At 40.9% G+C, this 16,772-nt stretch overlaps 1 protein-coding gene across 3 annotated transcripts; it reads right to left on the minus strand.

Annotated features, from left to right (window-relative positions):
- Positions 1–486: 486 nt before the first annotated feature.
- Positions 487–15,771, minus strand: HSF2 (heat shock transcription factor 2). 3 transcript variants are annotated; one of them, XM_053938051.1, is made up of 13 exons: positions 15,498–15,771; positions 12,087–12,195; positions 11,749–11,876; positions 10,259–10,383; positions 8,181–8,256; positions 6,962–7,023; positions 6,763–6,847; positions 5,700–5,911; positions 4,133–4,405; positions 3,443–3,548; positions 2,456–2,515; positions 1,784–1,850; positions 487–1,422 (listed from the first exon to the last, which is right to left on the minus strand). In XM_053938051.1, the coding sequence occupies exons 1-13, from the start codon at positions 15,687–15,689 to the stop codon at positions 1,133–1,135; spliced, it is 1,785 nt and encodes a 594-aa protein (XP_053794026.1). In that variant the 5' UTR covers positions 15,690–15,771; the 3' UTR covers positions 487–1,132. The 3 variants fall into 3 exon arrangements, with proteins under 3 accessions (XP_053794026.1, XP_053794028.1, XP_053794027.1); XM_053938053.1 differs by lacking the exon at positions 15,498–15,771 and adding an exon at positions 14,761–15,460; XM_053938052.1 differs by lacking the exon at positions 2,456–2,515.
- Positions 15,772–16,772: the final 1,001 nt, after the last annotated feature.

Here is a 16,772-nt window from a genome sequence, read left to right on the forward strand (position 1 = left end):
CCTTGGCAGCCATGTCCCAGCAAACACTAACATATCTGGAACTGCATCCCTGCTTTGTCAACTGCTGCCACCTCACTGGATTACACCTGTTTAAATTTGGATACAACACCTGAACACCACTTCTACTACAGCAGTTCCTGAATCCTGTAACAAAAAGTTGGTGAATTCAGAAGATTAGCAGACTGCTCTGTCTATGGATTCAGGTCCCTGTACAAGTGGCCACATTACTCCTTTGGGAAAAAAAATCTTCAATCCACTACCAGAATTGCGGAATGTGGTTTTTGTGTTGTGTGTATGAAGTTACTGAAACCCAGTTTCTCTCTTGTTTTGGAGGCTTATCAATAAACCCATCAGGCTGGAGGTAATGAAACTTTTCCAGGAACTGTGCACAGCAGACCTTGCACAGCTACTATGATAGGAAAACAAGAGGCTGTTAAATCCATAACCACCTGGCACACAGAATAAGAGACAAACTCTTGACAAGTATCACACTTAAGTAACATTTATTTTGTCAGCATAGATGGTCCAAGTTAAAAGTACTCATGCAGTCGTGGGGCCTGGCAGCTGTCAATCACTTTTCCCCAGTTTGTGCTATGTGTGAGCACTTCCACTGAAGTGAAAGTAAGGCAGAACCAAGATTTAGCAAGGTACAGGCACTTTGTTCCCAGTTGAAGCAGGGAAAAAAAAAGCCTACATCAGGTCCTGGTCCCCCCACCCCAAAAAGCCTCATGTGTGTTAAACAAAATGTAAAAAATAAAACCCCCAAAATACAGGAAGTCAGTGTTCCCTAACCATACACTACTAGTTTATGTCATCATACGTAAGACAAGAAGTATAAGAAACCATAAACCAAAGCTCGCTATTGACAAGTGTTGATTACTTGCGTTACGAGCAATGTGGGCAACACCAAGTGTTCACAGCAGTGCAGCAGGAGCCTGGCTCAGCAGTGCCAGCTGTGCCTGGTGGCTTGTCTACCTCCATAGCTAAACAACTGCTTGTGTAAGATAGGAAAGGTACTTCAGATTCCACATATCTGGTTACATAAAACAGTGATGTACAAAAAACTCCCATACCAAACAATATTCTAAATAAATAGTTCATCTTCATGACTATATATACAACCTCCCTCACATCAGTTATCCATGAAGGACATGTCTGTGTCCATAGGTGCTGGGGCAAGTTCGCACAGGTAGAAGAGGGTGGCCTCACTCGCCTCTGCCTCTGTCAGTGGCTCCAGACGCACCAGTTTGCTCTGGGTGAGCTGGGGATCCAGGCTGCTCTCCAGGAGCTCATCCCCTTCCAGGGATTTTTCAAGAGTGGAAGGAGTTTCAGCTGTGAAGGCACCACTCTCAACAGCAGAGCCTGGGTTTCCATCAAGGAATGCAAGGAGTGGAAACGCAGTGTAGTGTATCAGCTGCTTCTCTGTGAGGGAAAAAAAACCCCAGAATATCAATTCATGTGTCACTGAATACATGTGCCAACCCACAGTACTTATTTAAAGAATAATTACTAAAAAAAGATAGGTGTTTGTGTTTTTAAAGAATTGTTATGTTCATGCGTAACATTAGTGCAGATTCACCCTCAAAACATCAGTTTCTCTGCATCTAGTGCAGAGACAAAAATCTAAAAAGCAAATATACTAAGTATTGTGTTTTGGTTTATCAGCATAACGTAAGATCAGATAAGGAGCTGAGATAAATAACTGAGATGGCTTGTAGAGTAATGTTCAACTGTGGAAATGTTTCAATAGATGACTACAACTAATCTGATCTGGGCTTAGTACCTTGCATTTCCTGTGAAGCTGCTGGACCAGCATTATTCTTGTTAGTTTCTTTTCCCTTTGTCTCCACCTGGGAACAAAAGCAAACTTTTAAAATGCACTTTTAAAGACTTTTAAAGCCTGTTCCAATGCCACTGGAGAACAGCTAAATGACTACGACAGACATTTTTTTATTTGTGATAAGATGCAGTGGCATAATCAGTATTACCCACACTAACACACCTTGGCTGAGAAAACACAAAATGGAATCACAGGCTACAAAGCAAGAACCAAAACGAATGCTTTAAATGAACTGGACAAATTCAAAGTGTTACATCTTTGCTTCACTGCTTATTACTGGTTTCTTTTCCCACCAGACAATACAGATGAAACTATTCTGATAGAAGTGCATACCATGTTTGCAAATAAAAAAATCTCGGGGATACAAAAGTCAAGAGACTGGTATAATGTAGAGGTAATACAAGTTTTAAAGGACATTACTAATTAATTAGGGTGTTTTTTCCTTTGCTGTTTAAAGCCCAACAGGATGAACTCAGCTGCAGTCTTCCTATTCTCATGCAAGTCTTCAAAGCCAGAGCACAAAGTGCCATGATTCCAGTAAAGAAAACAGCAAAAGATGAGTGAATTTTGCATCTCTCACTACTGTGTATGTTGAGCAATGGATTTAAGACTTACTTTGGTATTAGTGATATGATCATGATCTGTGGGATTCATCTGCACAGAACTTGTAAAAAGCTGAGTAAGACAAAAGACATCCAAGTTTTAGGTATCTCAGTGTTGCTATTAAGAATACAAGACCATTGCTTCTGCATGTGTGAGAAAAACCCCTTTACTTATTCCACCCTCTATGAGGACTGGAGTCTATTTATAGGCAATTACTGCTTTTATAAAGAAAATCTAGCTTTGGATCGCAATGGTTTGGAATTCCATGAACCCTGATCACAAAAGAAACAACTGTATGGCATCTAACACGTTTGCTGCAGTCTTAAAACACCAATTTCTACTCATATTGCTGCATGGATAATTCTGCCTACAATATTGATGAACTTAAGTTGCAAGTGACACCAAGCTGGAAGGAGCCATCAGTAAGTGGAGGGCAGAGCTACTTCTAAGAGTGAAGTGGGAGGGACCAACAGGCACTCCAGCAGGTTCAGAAGCCACCAGGACCCAATAACCTCATGCACTAGGGCCCAGGTTAGGGTTAAGTAACAGATGGACAGGGAGCAGCACTTCAGAGAGGGGACAGTGTGAGTCATGGCAGACACCACCCTGCCACTAGCCTTGCTACATGGTCTTGCTACAGGGAGGAAGGCTCTTTTTAACCCCAGTTCATTGAGAACACCACAGATTATGTGCTGGGTTATTTCCAAACAAGAGTATTGCTTGACTTGACATTTAAGTTCACATCACAACAAATATAAGCATTATTTCATTAAGAAAGCCATTGTTCAATAAGAAACTTAAGCATTTACTTGAGCAGTGGTATAGCATTAGGACTTATACCAGTGCTCCAGAAACTCAGAAATATTTTAAACTTTGCTTTGTAAAGGAAAGGAAAAAAAGATAATTTGTGATTTAAATCCATATTAAAAAGTAACAACACACACAAATGTCTTCTATAGCCTATTATGAAAATACTTAATAATTTTAAGTCAAAATTACATCAACCAGGAGATCTGGATCTATGCTGAACTGTCGTCCTGACAACATAGCCTGGAAGTCCTCTAAACTGCAGTCGATACTGTCCAGATAATCCAGAAGTTCAACTCTAGAAGGAAAATAGTATTTTATTGCTGTATCCCTTAATAAAGTAAGAGAAATCCTTAAGTAAGCTTTACACAGATGTACTACATGCATATAAAAATCAACCAGAACTAGAATGAACTAAGTCTTTCACAAGAAATGACCTCTAGAAAAAAATGGAGGCTTTTAGCCTCTTTAGAGGAGAACCCAAATCAGCAGACAGGTGCTCTGGAATAAGTATCACAGGAATGACATCAACATAACACTATTACATGACATTAACAGAGATGCAATTCTCTATGCATCTCAGAGATGCATAGCCCTAATGGATCTGATCCACCTGCAGGAGTGACAAAAATAAATCCTGACAGTTTAAACAATCTCCACAACATCACACTGCCAGATTAAACATCTCAACTCACTCACTTGACAATTAAAATCAGAGGTCACATCTTAAAATACTTAAAATAGAAGAATCTTCAGAAATTGGCTGGAATAACAGTAGCCTGCAAGTTCAAAGTTCTCAGTGGAAACTGCTATTCAGTTCTTTTTACTTCAGTCACATAATCAGTTCTAATACTAGAAAAAATAAAAGACCAGATTACTCACTTTCCAAGAAGATTTATATTCTGTGAAATTACTCCGTTTTCATTGAGGATGGAATCCATCACAGAGACTGGGTCTTCTGCAGTTAAAGCTGACTGGTTATTCAGCTGTACAGCACTTGACATGAGTGGGCTTGTGCTGTCACTGACATGGCTGGCTGGATCATTACCTGGGACAGCAACTGATTCAGTGTTTTTATCCCCTTGAATTACAGGGGCATATTCATCTTCGTTATCATCTTCCACAATTACAATATCAGGAGAATGGTAGCTACAGCTGTAATGTGAGATAAATTAATTACAGCATTTCATACACATTTAAATGGGTATTATTCCACAGGTTTAGTTATCTCTCACTTTAGTCAAGCTACTATTCAAGCTACTATAGGAAATAAACTTTTCTACTACTTTTTAATACTAAACACAGCAAGATACTTGAAATACCTGTTTTCCATTGATACAGTTCTGTAATGATCAATACAATTAATGCAGATCTGTTAGCAGACACTGTTGTGCCAGACTGCAATAACCAACTGCTAAAGAGCTATAGCAACACTGACGCTTTTGTCATTAGAACAACTGTAAGCTTGCATATAAATGTGAAGTATGTACCAAATCATACAAAGTCATCAAGCCAGACAGACAGTATATATTTTGCTTATTTCCTGTTGAACAGCATCAACTCTGGAGCACCCATAACAAAGCATCCCAGTCGACAGGTTTGTAGTTAACCTTATTATGCATACTAGGAACAAAACCTGAAAACCAAGAGCAAGCCTCAACTGATTGTTTTCATCCCTATTCTGGTTCTTAACCCTTAAGAAGCTGTTAGTTATGTTGCCTCAATATCACAGCCTTTTTCCCATGAAGCTTTTCTATCAGAGAATGCACTCCCAGGCATCAGCCGAGCAAGAACAATGATGCCAATTCAAGTATAAACTAAAAATACTACATTTTTTTTCCTTGGGGTATAATACAGGCCCTATCAGTCCAATGCTACTGAAGAAGAGAGTTGCATCTAAATCCCTGGACCAAGTTTCAACTTGCTTGTAGCTGAAAGATGAAGAATTTCTGTACTATTGGAGTACAGACAGGAAGGAACACCATCACAAAAAACAACTGGACTGTAAAAAAACCAGAACCCTGAAATTAATTGCCATAATGCAAAGACCATACTAAAACCTGACTAACACCACATGTAAATTTTTCTCTACAAAAACCTGGAAAAACAAAGGAAGTTGTTCCTGTCTGTACACATAACCAAAAAGTAAGAAGACTTCTCTTACTCTGGCTATAGTATATTTAACCATTATGCAATAATACCAGCTGATTCACCAATTTCCATCTATCCTCCTCATACTAAAACTCCAACAGCCAATTAACTATTTTGGAACAAATCCAGGGTCAATAGATCAAAAGCTAGTGTGAATTCACAGACGAAGTTTCTGTACATGCAGGAGTGCTGAATAATTCTAACCACTTCATTAAAAAATTATGCAAGACATCTGAATTAGTGCATATTGTACAACACTGAAAGCAATTTATCAACACAAACTTCTTGAACTTCTTACTTGGAAGAATCTGAAGTGTTATCTTCACTTGTTTCTGGTGTAACAGGAAGATTTTCTTCATCCGCCATGGGATGTTCTTCCTCAGCCATGGGATGTTCTTCCTCAGCCACGGGATGTTCTTCCTCAGCCACATCCTCAGTGATATCATAAATAACAATGTCATCTGAAATCTGTTCCCTTTGTTTTAAGCCCTCATTTCTGTTGAGAGGTACCTGAGAATTATTTTTATAAGAGTCAGGACACAGAGGGACAATGAGCTTCAGCATTTTCACAGTTATCATTGTATCTTACGACGCTTCACATCTAATGAAGTCTAAGAGCTTTTCTACACCTTGTTTGTACAGATCTGTGTTTAATATGAAAAGCCATACAAGTAAATAAACAAGATGGAGAATAACAGCTACAGGAAAAAGAATTTGGTAAATACTACAGGTGTAGAAATAAAATTATACTAACACTTTCAGATAATAGAACTAAAAATATTAAAACGGTGACTGCTCTTTAAACAGTACTTTGTTATAAAGCTACTAATTCTAGTGCCATACTACAGCACTTGTTTTAACAATTTCCTCGCCAATTATTATTCAGACAGCAGAAAACTTTCAGTGGTGTGACTCATTCAAATGTAACAGGAACATGACATGATTTTGCTAGGTTGGATGCTGCCTTGCAGAGCAACACATTGGACCCTTGTCCCTATATGGGGCCAGGGATGCCACATTCCCAGAGATAACAACGCAACATTACACATGCTATTTCTAATAGCACCATTCTTAAAAGCAAACTGCTATCAGCATGATCATGTATTTAATACACAAGTAACTGGTTTATACTGTGTATTAGTTACAGTATAACTGTATGTTATACAGTTGCTTATGTTGGAAAGTGAATGGTCATTATCAACACCTTCAGCTTCTGAAAGGAAACAACATAGCCTATCACTTGTACAAGCTGACAGCTCTCAGTACAGACCTGCTTTATAGTCTTCATACAATAATACATTTGATCCATCTGCCCACCTGCACTCCATCCAAACAGAGAGTACCCATAATAGAAAACTTACATGGTGGCTACTGTCAGCTGGTTCTTTCACAATTTTCTGAAATACATTCGACTTTGTAGGTCCATTAGTGTTCAGAAGCAGAGGCCTATATCAGAAAGAGTAAAGTAAGAAGGCCATCTCAAACCCACCTCTTTGGTAATTAGTAATCAAAGCCTGTCAATTTATCAAGTGGACAGAAAGTTTTCAATACCATATTTACCTCTTGCGTTTTAGGCTCACTAGTTGGTTATTCTGCACCAAGGTAACAATGAATTGTACAATCTGTAAGGGAGAGAACACTACTGTTGGTTGATTTACTTTGTAATTGTTTTTCTGGAGTATCAAGGCATCTTATAGCAAAAGACACCAATAATAAAATCTATAAACAGCAAAACACTTCCTTTGTATAATAACTTTTATACAGAGCTGTTCAGAAAACCTAAAAATCAAGGTAAAAACCAGTGCTGATAATATTTAAATAGTTACAGAAAGACTTTGTTAAAGAACAACTGTTAAAGAAAGACTTTTCACATAGCAGGTGATAAGAGACAGCTTTTACACGACATCATACAATACACAGAAAAACACACAGGCATCAACTCAAATGATAAAAGAATTCTAATTAGCAATGACAAAATGCATATAGGGATGTGGACCATATACATAACCTCTATCTGTAAATACTGGTTCTGGTGAAATGCATTTTTGACATTCAGAAAAAAAAAATACATGCGCAGTTAACAGTATTCATCAGCTGTCTTTCCTTTAGAAATGTTAGCATTCCTTCTCTTATGTTTTAAATCCAAGGCTTTAAAGTATGTATCTGTCTTGAAGAAACTGGGAAAAAACTCAGTAAGTCTCTGTTACAAGGCTACTTGCAGTGATGCCCCTTCTGGTATGTTAAAAAATAGATCTATGCATTTTTATCAGTTTTGGTAGATCATAAATCTAACTGTTAAATAATCTAAGTTAACATATTATCAATAAGTTCCACTCAATTATCTATTCCTTTGGTAACTAGGAATATACAGTCAGTAGGTCAGTTAAGTGGGGCAGCAGTGAACTTCCAATACAAAATCTTGTAGTTCTTGCAGTGAGAAAGTTTCTCCTGAGCAGCTGACAGAGAATTAGACATCTGACTCCCAAAGTAATAAAAAATGGAAGGACCATATTAAGGGTAACTTAGCGACTGACGTAGGATGTTCTTGAGCCTCTTTGAAAATGTTTACAAGACTTTGACCTTATTTTCTATTTATGCAATAAAATACCCTGAATGTTTGTATCACTAGGGTTTGTTCATCATATACCACCCTGCTGTTTTTTCTATTAAAAAGAGATTTGACATAAACTGAGTAAGGGCAAGACAAGGTAACATGGCAAAGCATTCCTACTTCAGAAGCACTCACTCAAGCACACATGACACTGGAATGAAGCCTTACCTTTCGAATAACTTGCTGCTGTTGCAAGTGTTTTGCTCTCAGTTCTGACACTTCCCTCCAAAGGGATTCATTCTCCCTGTTTAAAAATGATGATTTAAAAGTCACACTAAAACTAGTTATTAATTTTTGTTGAAGATCATTTGGCTTCATTAAAACTCTTTGAAATGTGTTTCTAGACTGGGGGTTGGTGTGGGAGTGTCACACAGGCAGCAAGCAGCCTTGAAAAGTAACTGTGAAACAGAGACCCAAACACAACTAATGGCCTGCAGAGAATTTCCATCTCCTTTAAGGGAAAAAAAATTAAATTCCCAAATCTGGCAATAATCATCACCCATACATTTAGCATTTAAAAATTAACTATCAGCATTTAACAGTTACCTCTATTAGCTCCAGCAAACAGGCATGTTAAGTGATAAAAAAATAACAGGAGCATGTCAGAGGTAGCATTTTTCATTAAACACTGCCGTTTTAGAAACCTTGGTTCTTCTAGTACTCACAGGACTCCAGTTATTGAGACAGTGTAAAAACTGCCCTATTGTAACCACAAGCCTTTTTGCTTCCACAGTGTATGTCATACTAAGAGGCAGATAATGAGTACCAAAAGCTTCAACGAATATGGGCAGACAACATAGCACACTCCTCCTTTTGTAGTTTAATTTTCAACACAAAGAAGCAAACTCCACTGGTGCATGGGGTTTGAGGAAACCTTAAACCAAGTTTTCAAAAACAGCACTCATATGCAGTGTGATGCAGGGTACTACTCGCTCCTCAATGTGCTCCTATATCCAACATACAATTTAAGAGTACAGTTCCATCACAAAATTAACAGCGGAAGTGAGGAATTCTGAACTGTCTCAGATTTTTCACGACCTTTATCAACATGTTTTGTAGGTCCAGGTCTTCTGATTTAGCTCCAGTTTCTATTTCAATCACTTTAAACTGATGGGATGACAACATGGATGCCAGAGACCAACCACTATGTTTTCATCTCTACAAACTGTCAGCTCATTAGCAACTGGCTGTCATTTCAATCAAAGCCAGCCCTGCTCTGGGCAGCGGTTTGGACCTGATGGCCTTCTGAGGTTCCTTCAACCCAAATTCATCTAGGATTTCAACATGGCAAATATGATTTTTACTCTAGACTGGTCAGATTCTAACACAGACTATGCCTAAGCAAAAGAAGTTTGCCTCTGAATATTCTACCACTCAAGTCACTAGAACTGAAGTCTAGAAATGAAAGAATTTACTTCGTAAAACCTGAACTGATCAGTGACCTCTGCCACAGAGGTACACTGTCATGAAACCATCTTCTAGAAGAAGAAATAGAAATTCTAGTAAGAGTTTCTATTGAGGTGATGTGACTTACAGTGCATGACCTTGTGCTCACATATCTTGTCTATATCTACATATTCTGAAGGATTAAGTGATTTGTGACCCACATCTCTCACTGCTGAGAATAAATCATAATTTCTAAGCAGACAGTTATGGAATTCTACAAAAACTCTATATACATTTGGATCTTCAATTCTGTTTCTTTGTCAATGACCTAACTAATGAATTTCCAAATTAGATTTCCAAACATATTTTCATAGGTATTAACTCTTCCACAATTTTAAACAGTGAGGGAATGAGGACAAAAACAATAGGAAAATAAAAACAATGAGCAAAGACATTAATTAATGTCTAATCCTACAAAAGTATTATATGCAAACTGCACAAACCAAACTCTGCCTCAAAACAAATACAGTAAATATTTAAAACTTGAAGACAAAAACCAGCATACTTTATACTAAGAGCTGATTTAAATATTTAGACTCAGCATCTATATGGAACTATTAAAGGTGTTATTTAATTGCCTACTACTAGACAGGTCTGCAAACACCAACATTGCCTGTAACTTTCAATAATAACAAAAATTTAAATTTTAAAGCAATTTTTCTATGGAAGTTTATGTTTCTAAAGCAATAATTTAAATTAGGCAACCAGAAATCAAGAGACACCTAGAATTAGGTCTCTGTCCAGTACCTAGTATCACAATTATTCAGCATTAAGGATGCGATACTGATGAAGCAACTTACCTCTTCAAAAGAGACAACTGAGCTTCAATAGCCGTTTGCTTAATTTGCATCTTTTGAGCACTACATATTATTTTAGAGAGATCATCTTGACTTATCTTGTTTTCTTCAGGTCTCGAAGAAGAAACCTTTAAAAAATTAGAATCCAGAAACAACACTTCCTTTAACTCATGCTTAACTATTATTCTCTTTTGGTGATCAAGAATATTGTTTTACTAATGTTGACAAAATATGCACTTAATTTAACAATAAACCAAGCATCCAAAAACCCCAAAATCACAAACACAGCTTATTAGCTTTAGTTGTTACAAATATTTGTGTACACTCCCAACTCTTCAGGCATTTTCCCAAGTGCTCGACTTCATGGTAACTGCATCACAATAACCTGGTGATAGCAAGAACATCACTCTGTGCTGGTTTTGGCTGGCATGGGGTAATTTTCTTCATAGTAGCAAACATGGGGCTGTGTTTTGGACTTGTGCAGTTGTGTCAGCTGCAGTGCTGACAATACAGAGATGTTTTTGTTACTGCTGAGCAGTGCTTACACATGGAGTCAAGGGCTTTTCTGCTCCTTATCTCACTCCACCAGCCAGTTGGCTGGGGCTGCACAAAAAATTGACAGCTGTACAGTTATCCCCACCTCACCAAATGAGCATTCCATACCACATGGTGTCATGCTTAGCACATAAAACTGGGGGAAAGAAGAAGGAAGTGGGGGGATGTTCAGAATAATGGCATTTGTCTTCCCAAGTCACCACTACACGTGGTGGGGCCCTGCTTTCCTGGGGACAGCTGAACACCTCTCTGCCCATGGGGAGTGGTAAATGAATTCCCAGTTTGGCTTGGCTTGTGTGTGTAGCTTCTGCTTTACTTATTAAACTGCCTTCATCTCAACCCATGAGTCTTCTCGCTTTTACTCTCCCAATTCACTCCCACATCCTGGCATGGGGGGAGTGAGTGAGTGTGAGGTTGAGCTATTGGCTGGAGTTAACCATGACGTCCAGTTTCATTTGCCAGATTTCTACTTGCTATCTATATCCACTTGACTCAATAACAGCAGAGCACATTTCAGAAGCATAACAAATGTGTTTATAGGTTTGCCCTGTTCTCTTGGGTGTAAAGTCTAATGCTTACAGTAGCTTTGCTCTGAAACAAGCTACATAAATGAGCAGTTTCTTATATTGCTGATGGTAAAGTCAAAGCATGCTCTGCACTTCTAATACTCATTTGCAAATTGTCATATTACATAACTCACACTTTTTTTGCCACCTGTGAAACTTTACTATAATAACAACAAAGTAAATAAAAAAGCCTTGTCAAATCCCCCAAAGTATCTTTAAACAAGATCAAGATATAAATGAAAGCAGGGCAGTTTGTTTCCATAAACTCTGAACTTATTTGCACTCACAATCCTGCAGTTAAACTTGACATGAACTTAGCTATTCATCAATACTTAAGAGTACAGGTTTTCCACATACTGGATTTTCACTAACCTTCCTTTTAATGTGTTTCAGCAAGTCCTCCCGGCCCTGCCTAAAATATGCATGCCGAAACTCTACTGGACCGTCTCGCTCCAGTTTGATAAATCTAGAATCAACATGGACGACTTTACGGAAGCCATCTTTAAAAAAAAACAAAAGAAAAGAAAAACCTCAAAACCCACATTAAGAAATTCCAAGTATGCCGTCCCAACTATCCTGTTACCAATTGTGAGGATAAGACAGTATCCTAGTTGCAGAGAACACAAAGCCACTGCTCAAAAGAAATTGTAACTTAACTTTTATGTACAAGATTTAGAACTGTGCTAGAATGCAAAAATCCAGGAACTTACACATGTTCAACTGTCTGACAAAGCTTGCCATGTTGTTATGCTTGAAGTACTTGGGAAGAATCTCTTTTGCGAATCTCTGTTCATTAAACACCAAGAAACTCTTTCCATTCTAAAACGAGAGAGACACATTAAGCTACTTAAAAACCATAGCAGAAAACACACTGGGCTTTTAGAATTAATCACCAGATTGGAATGCTTCCTTTGTGCATGCAGTACATTACTGATCTGCTTGCCTACAATTTTCCAAAACAGAAAGCATACAAACCTTGCAGTTGCAAAGCAACTGAGCACTATCAATTTACATCATTACCTGTATCAGAAGGGGAACATCTCTATTGTTACACACTGCTTTATCAAGATATGAAATAATTGTTTACCAGCAATTATCACAGTTTCACTACAGGAAAATACTATCAATTTTGAATGTAGTTTTGAAGATCTGGTAAAGAATCTTAACAAAGAACTTGAGCGAGGAAAAAATACCAACAGCCAGCTGACAGTCCCATCTGCTTTTCAGTATGAAAGCATGACTGGTTTGATAAGACCTGTAGAGCAGATGGAGCTGTCAAAGAGGTGAGGGTGTCCACTCGGTTTTGGAGTTACCAAAAAGGTAGCCACCTAAAGCAAGATTCCCCTTCTGGAATGCCAGATCTTTTATTTAAAGAATGATCTTTTATTTAATCCACAGGCTTTAACTAAAATAGAAGGATGAGCTCTTTGTTCTTCAATGACTGCACTCCATTTAACTACAGGGCAAGTAATTGGCAGAATGCAAATTACCTACTTCAAAATGGTTTAGGTTTTGTCTACACATCTGCAATACTCTCACCCTGTAGTTAATAAAAAGTCTTATCTTCAACAAATGTCAACACTTTTCCTACATCTTTTTAAGAGGTCTTTTTAGTTTAATGAGCCACTTCTCTTATCCTCAAATGCCAGCAGCTCTGTGATCCCAAGAAGCTTAAAGAACCAACTGTAAGACCACATGAAGGAGGGTGTCCAAAGGCGGGTGTCCTTGTTTCAGCTAGGACAGAATGAATTTTTTTCTTAGTAGCTGGCAGAGTGCTGAGTTTTGGATTCAGTGAGAGAATAATGTTGATAGTAAGTTGATGTTTTAGTTGTTGCTGAGCAGTGCTTACCCTAAGTCAAGGTCTTTTCAGCTTCCCAAGCACTGCCAGCAAGCAGGTGCACAAGAAGTTGGGAAGGTGCATGGCCAGGACAGCTGACCCAAACTGGGCCAAGGGATATTCCATACCAGAGAACACCATGCCCAATATATAAACTGGGGGAGTTATTCAGCAGGAGGGCCAACTGCTGTTTTTGGATGGGCTGGGTACTGGCCTGCAGGTGGTAACCAACTGTATTGGGCATTTCTTTTTCTTGTGTTTTCTTTCTATTTCATTACTGTTATCATATACTTTACTTAATTTCAGTTCTAAATAGTTATCTCTACCAGGGTGTGGGGAAGTGAGCAAGTGGCTGAGCTGTACTTAGTTGCCAGCGGGGGTTAAACGACAACAGCTTGATCCAGCAAATCGGCAGGGAGCATCAGAAACAAATGGTTCTCCACTGGATGACTTAGGCCTTAACACTGAGAGGAAGGTAGGGAGATTAAAACTTCCAGTAATGCCTACCTACCACCTGCTGAGAATCAATCAGTGGAAGAAAAAGGGGAAGCAAAGAAACAGCAAGAACAGACTATTTTAGCCAATGTGAAATTCACAAAGTGAGGTGCTGAACTAGGTGACACTAGAGTGACCTGGGACACCAACAGACAATTTCCATGTGATGCCTCACTTTATCATCACTTTGACATTGTCCAGGCCAAGCACATCCACGAGCTCTTGTTGTCCTGATAGTCATTTACACAAAGCCATACAGATGTTAAGCCTGTAAGCTTCACTACACAGGTAAATATGCTTGTCAACTCCTAGTGCCAATGACTACAGCATACAACAGTCTTCCAAGTGCTTCATTTGCTACTCCTCACTCATATCACAAGTAATCCCAACACCTCCCCCTACAAGAACTGCTGGTTGCTAAGAGTATCAACTGTGATGGGTGGACCTTCCCCTCTAGAAACAGCCTTGCAGAATCTCAAACAATTATTTTTACTGTTTCAATTAAAAAAATAACACAAGGATACCTAACAGGTATCTGTATGTTTACTTGAGATAAACATAAGCAATGGATTTGGAAATTCTCCATTAAAACCATAAGGCAGCAAAACCAGCATTTTTTAATGTAGACAATACCAATCTTCATACAGCCTTTAGTATTTCTCTTAAAAAAAAAAAAATTAAAAAAAAAAGCAGAGAAAAAAACCCAAACAAACTCCAAAAACATCACAAAAAACTCCCACCCTAAAACAAAACAAAACGAAAAAAAAAGAAAGAAAAGCTGCCGTAATCTACTGAGGCCTCCTGCTTCCCTCTTTGGGAAGTTTTGGCTGAAGGTACTGGTAAACCATTTTCAGTAAAATATTTAAGACATTTCAATATTTCTAGAACATTTAAAATAAGGAGCTCTCAATTGAGTTTAACTCAATACTACTTAAAGATATTGATACGATTTGAGAACAAGATTTTATTGAAAACAGCATATAAGGAAAAAATGAAGCAGCAATTATCAAAGTATGTGCTTAGGTTTTAGCACAACTGTCAAAGATGCTCACTGTAGCAACTTGCCAGTCCTTCGTTGCACTGTAAGAAGACTGGTGCCCAATTCGACTTCCTCCGTAGCCCATCCCCTTCCCGCCACCCCAGCAGGTGGAAGGCAGGACACCCAGCCCGGGAAGTCCCCGGCCATCCCCCACGTGGCCGCCCCCCACTGCCCCAGCGGGATCCGGCCCCGCGAGCAGCACACAGGAAACAACACCAGGCCTGAGCACGCCGCTCTTCCCATCTTCCGGAGCTCTCCCGAAGCCCCGGCTCACGGAGGGCGAGCCCCGTTCCTGGCGCACCCAGCATCCCGCGATAGGAAATCCCCCCCCCGCAGCCCCACGTTCCCCGCACGCCGGCTCCTTTACCGCACAACAAAATCCTCCGGCTCCCGGGCCCCTTCCCACCGCCCATGGACGCCCGAGCCTGCTCAGTCAGAGCCGCCAGAGAGACACCCCCACCCTCCGCAGGGGTGCTGGGGACGCGCCCCAGGGCGCGCACCGGAGCTCCTACTCCATGGTCAAAACAAGGGAGAGGCTGAGGGTTGGAGCGAGCCGGCCTCTGCCGAGCAGCTCAGCTGGGCACGGCTCGGCCCGGCCCGAGCCCAACCAAGCCATGTGGCCGTGGCCTGATTTTCCGTCCTCCCCACGCGCACGGCGAGGTCCCCAGCAGGCCCCGATGGCGCAGGGTGATGGCGGGGGCTCCGCCACACGCGGCCGGGTAGGAGAAGGGGGGGGGGGGGGCAGCCGACCTGGCTCCAGGCGATGAGCTGGTTGCTGGGGGTCTCGCCCAGCAGAGCCCACAGCTTGATGAGGAAGGCCGGGACCCCTGCGCTGGAGAAGGGAGGCGACGGCTGCAGGAGAGGCTGCAGGAGAGGCTGCGGGGCTGCTGCTAGTTGTTGCTGCGGCGGCGGCTGCTGCTGCTGTTGTTGCTGCTGCTTCATTGTCGCTCGGGAGCCTCCGGGGCCTCTGTCCGGGAGGGAGCACAACCAGACCGGCCTGGCCCCGCCCCCTCATCCCCACTCCGCATGCGCGGCGGCGCCGCAGCTCGCGCGCGTGCCGGCCCCGCCCCTTCCCCCTGCGCCTTACATAACGTCCCCACGTGCGCCGCCCTCACGTGTCACAACAGCGCCGGCACGGGGGGGACGGAGCCAATAGGGGCGCGTCTCGCGGCGGGGGGCGGGGCCGCGTGGCGCGGGCGCACGTTCCCGGCGGGGCAGCGGCGCGTGGCGAGGGGCGGGGGCGCGGCGGAGGGAGGCGGGCGGGTGAGAGGGAGCGCTCCCGCTCCGCATCCCAGGGAAAGGCGGGCGAGTGCCCGGAACGGGCCTTCCAAGGCTTTATCCCAGCCTAGCGTTTCCGAACCGTCTGGGAGAAAGGTGGAAAATAGCTAGTCAGCTCAAAAACATGAGCACGCAGGGCGTATGCGCAACAGGAGCATCCAAGCCAACTGCCCCCAAAAGCATCTCAGGCAGGCCCTAAGCAGACCCCTTTGCAAGGCAACTGGTGTTTAGACTTCAGACTTAGCAGCTACTGAAACTGTGAAAATAAACTGGGTATCTCAAGGCAAACAGCCTAATGAATGGTGAAATGCACTAATTTTTTTTTGTTTGTTTGTTTTGTTTTTTTTGTTTTTAATCCTCTAAGAAGTATTTTGCAAAACTTAATCACATAGTAACTGCGAGTAGGTTTTTAAGAAGTTGTTCTATGGAACTTAAATTACTATTTTCATAACAAAAGTTCATCAACTAGTAGTGTTGCTAATATTTTTGTTGAAATTTCTGAAGTCTCAATCTCAGTGAGTTTAATTTGCTTCAGTTCACAGTGAAAATGAAGCACAATGGCACAGGGAAGATAACAGAACCTTTAGCGGGGTAGCCGGCAGGAAAATTAAGTTCAATATTTGTTTCAAGCTGTATGTCACACAACTTCCCTTTTGTCACATCATTAGTAGCCTACCACAGCCTATAAGAAACCCTTTGACTGATATTCACTGGATCATTCCTGAGAGAAGTCACAGTTGCTAAGTT

Source organism: Vidua chalybeata, chromosome 3 (assembly GCF_026979565.1).
Source record: "Vidua chalybeata isolate OUT-0048 chromosome 3, bVidCha1 merged haplotype, whole genome shotgun sequence".
Lineage (NCBI taxonomy): Eukaryota > Metazoa > Chordata > Aves > Passeriformes > Viduidae > Vidua > Vidua chalybeata.

Coding starts and splice junctions, on each gene's coding strand:
- HSF2 (XM_053938051.1), bottom strand. CDS start 15,689: ATGAAGCAGCAGCAACAACAGCAGCAGCAGCCGCCGCCGCAGCAACAA. Junction 12,196..15,497: donor AGCTCATCGCCTGGAGCCAG/GTCGGCTGCCCC, acceptor CTCTCGTTTTAG/AATGGAAAGAGTTTCTTGGT. Junction 5,912..6,762: donor CAGCTGACAGTAGCCACCAT/GTAAGTTTTCTA, acceptor AATAATTCTCAG/GTACCTCTCAACAGAAATGA.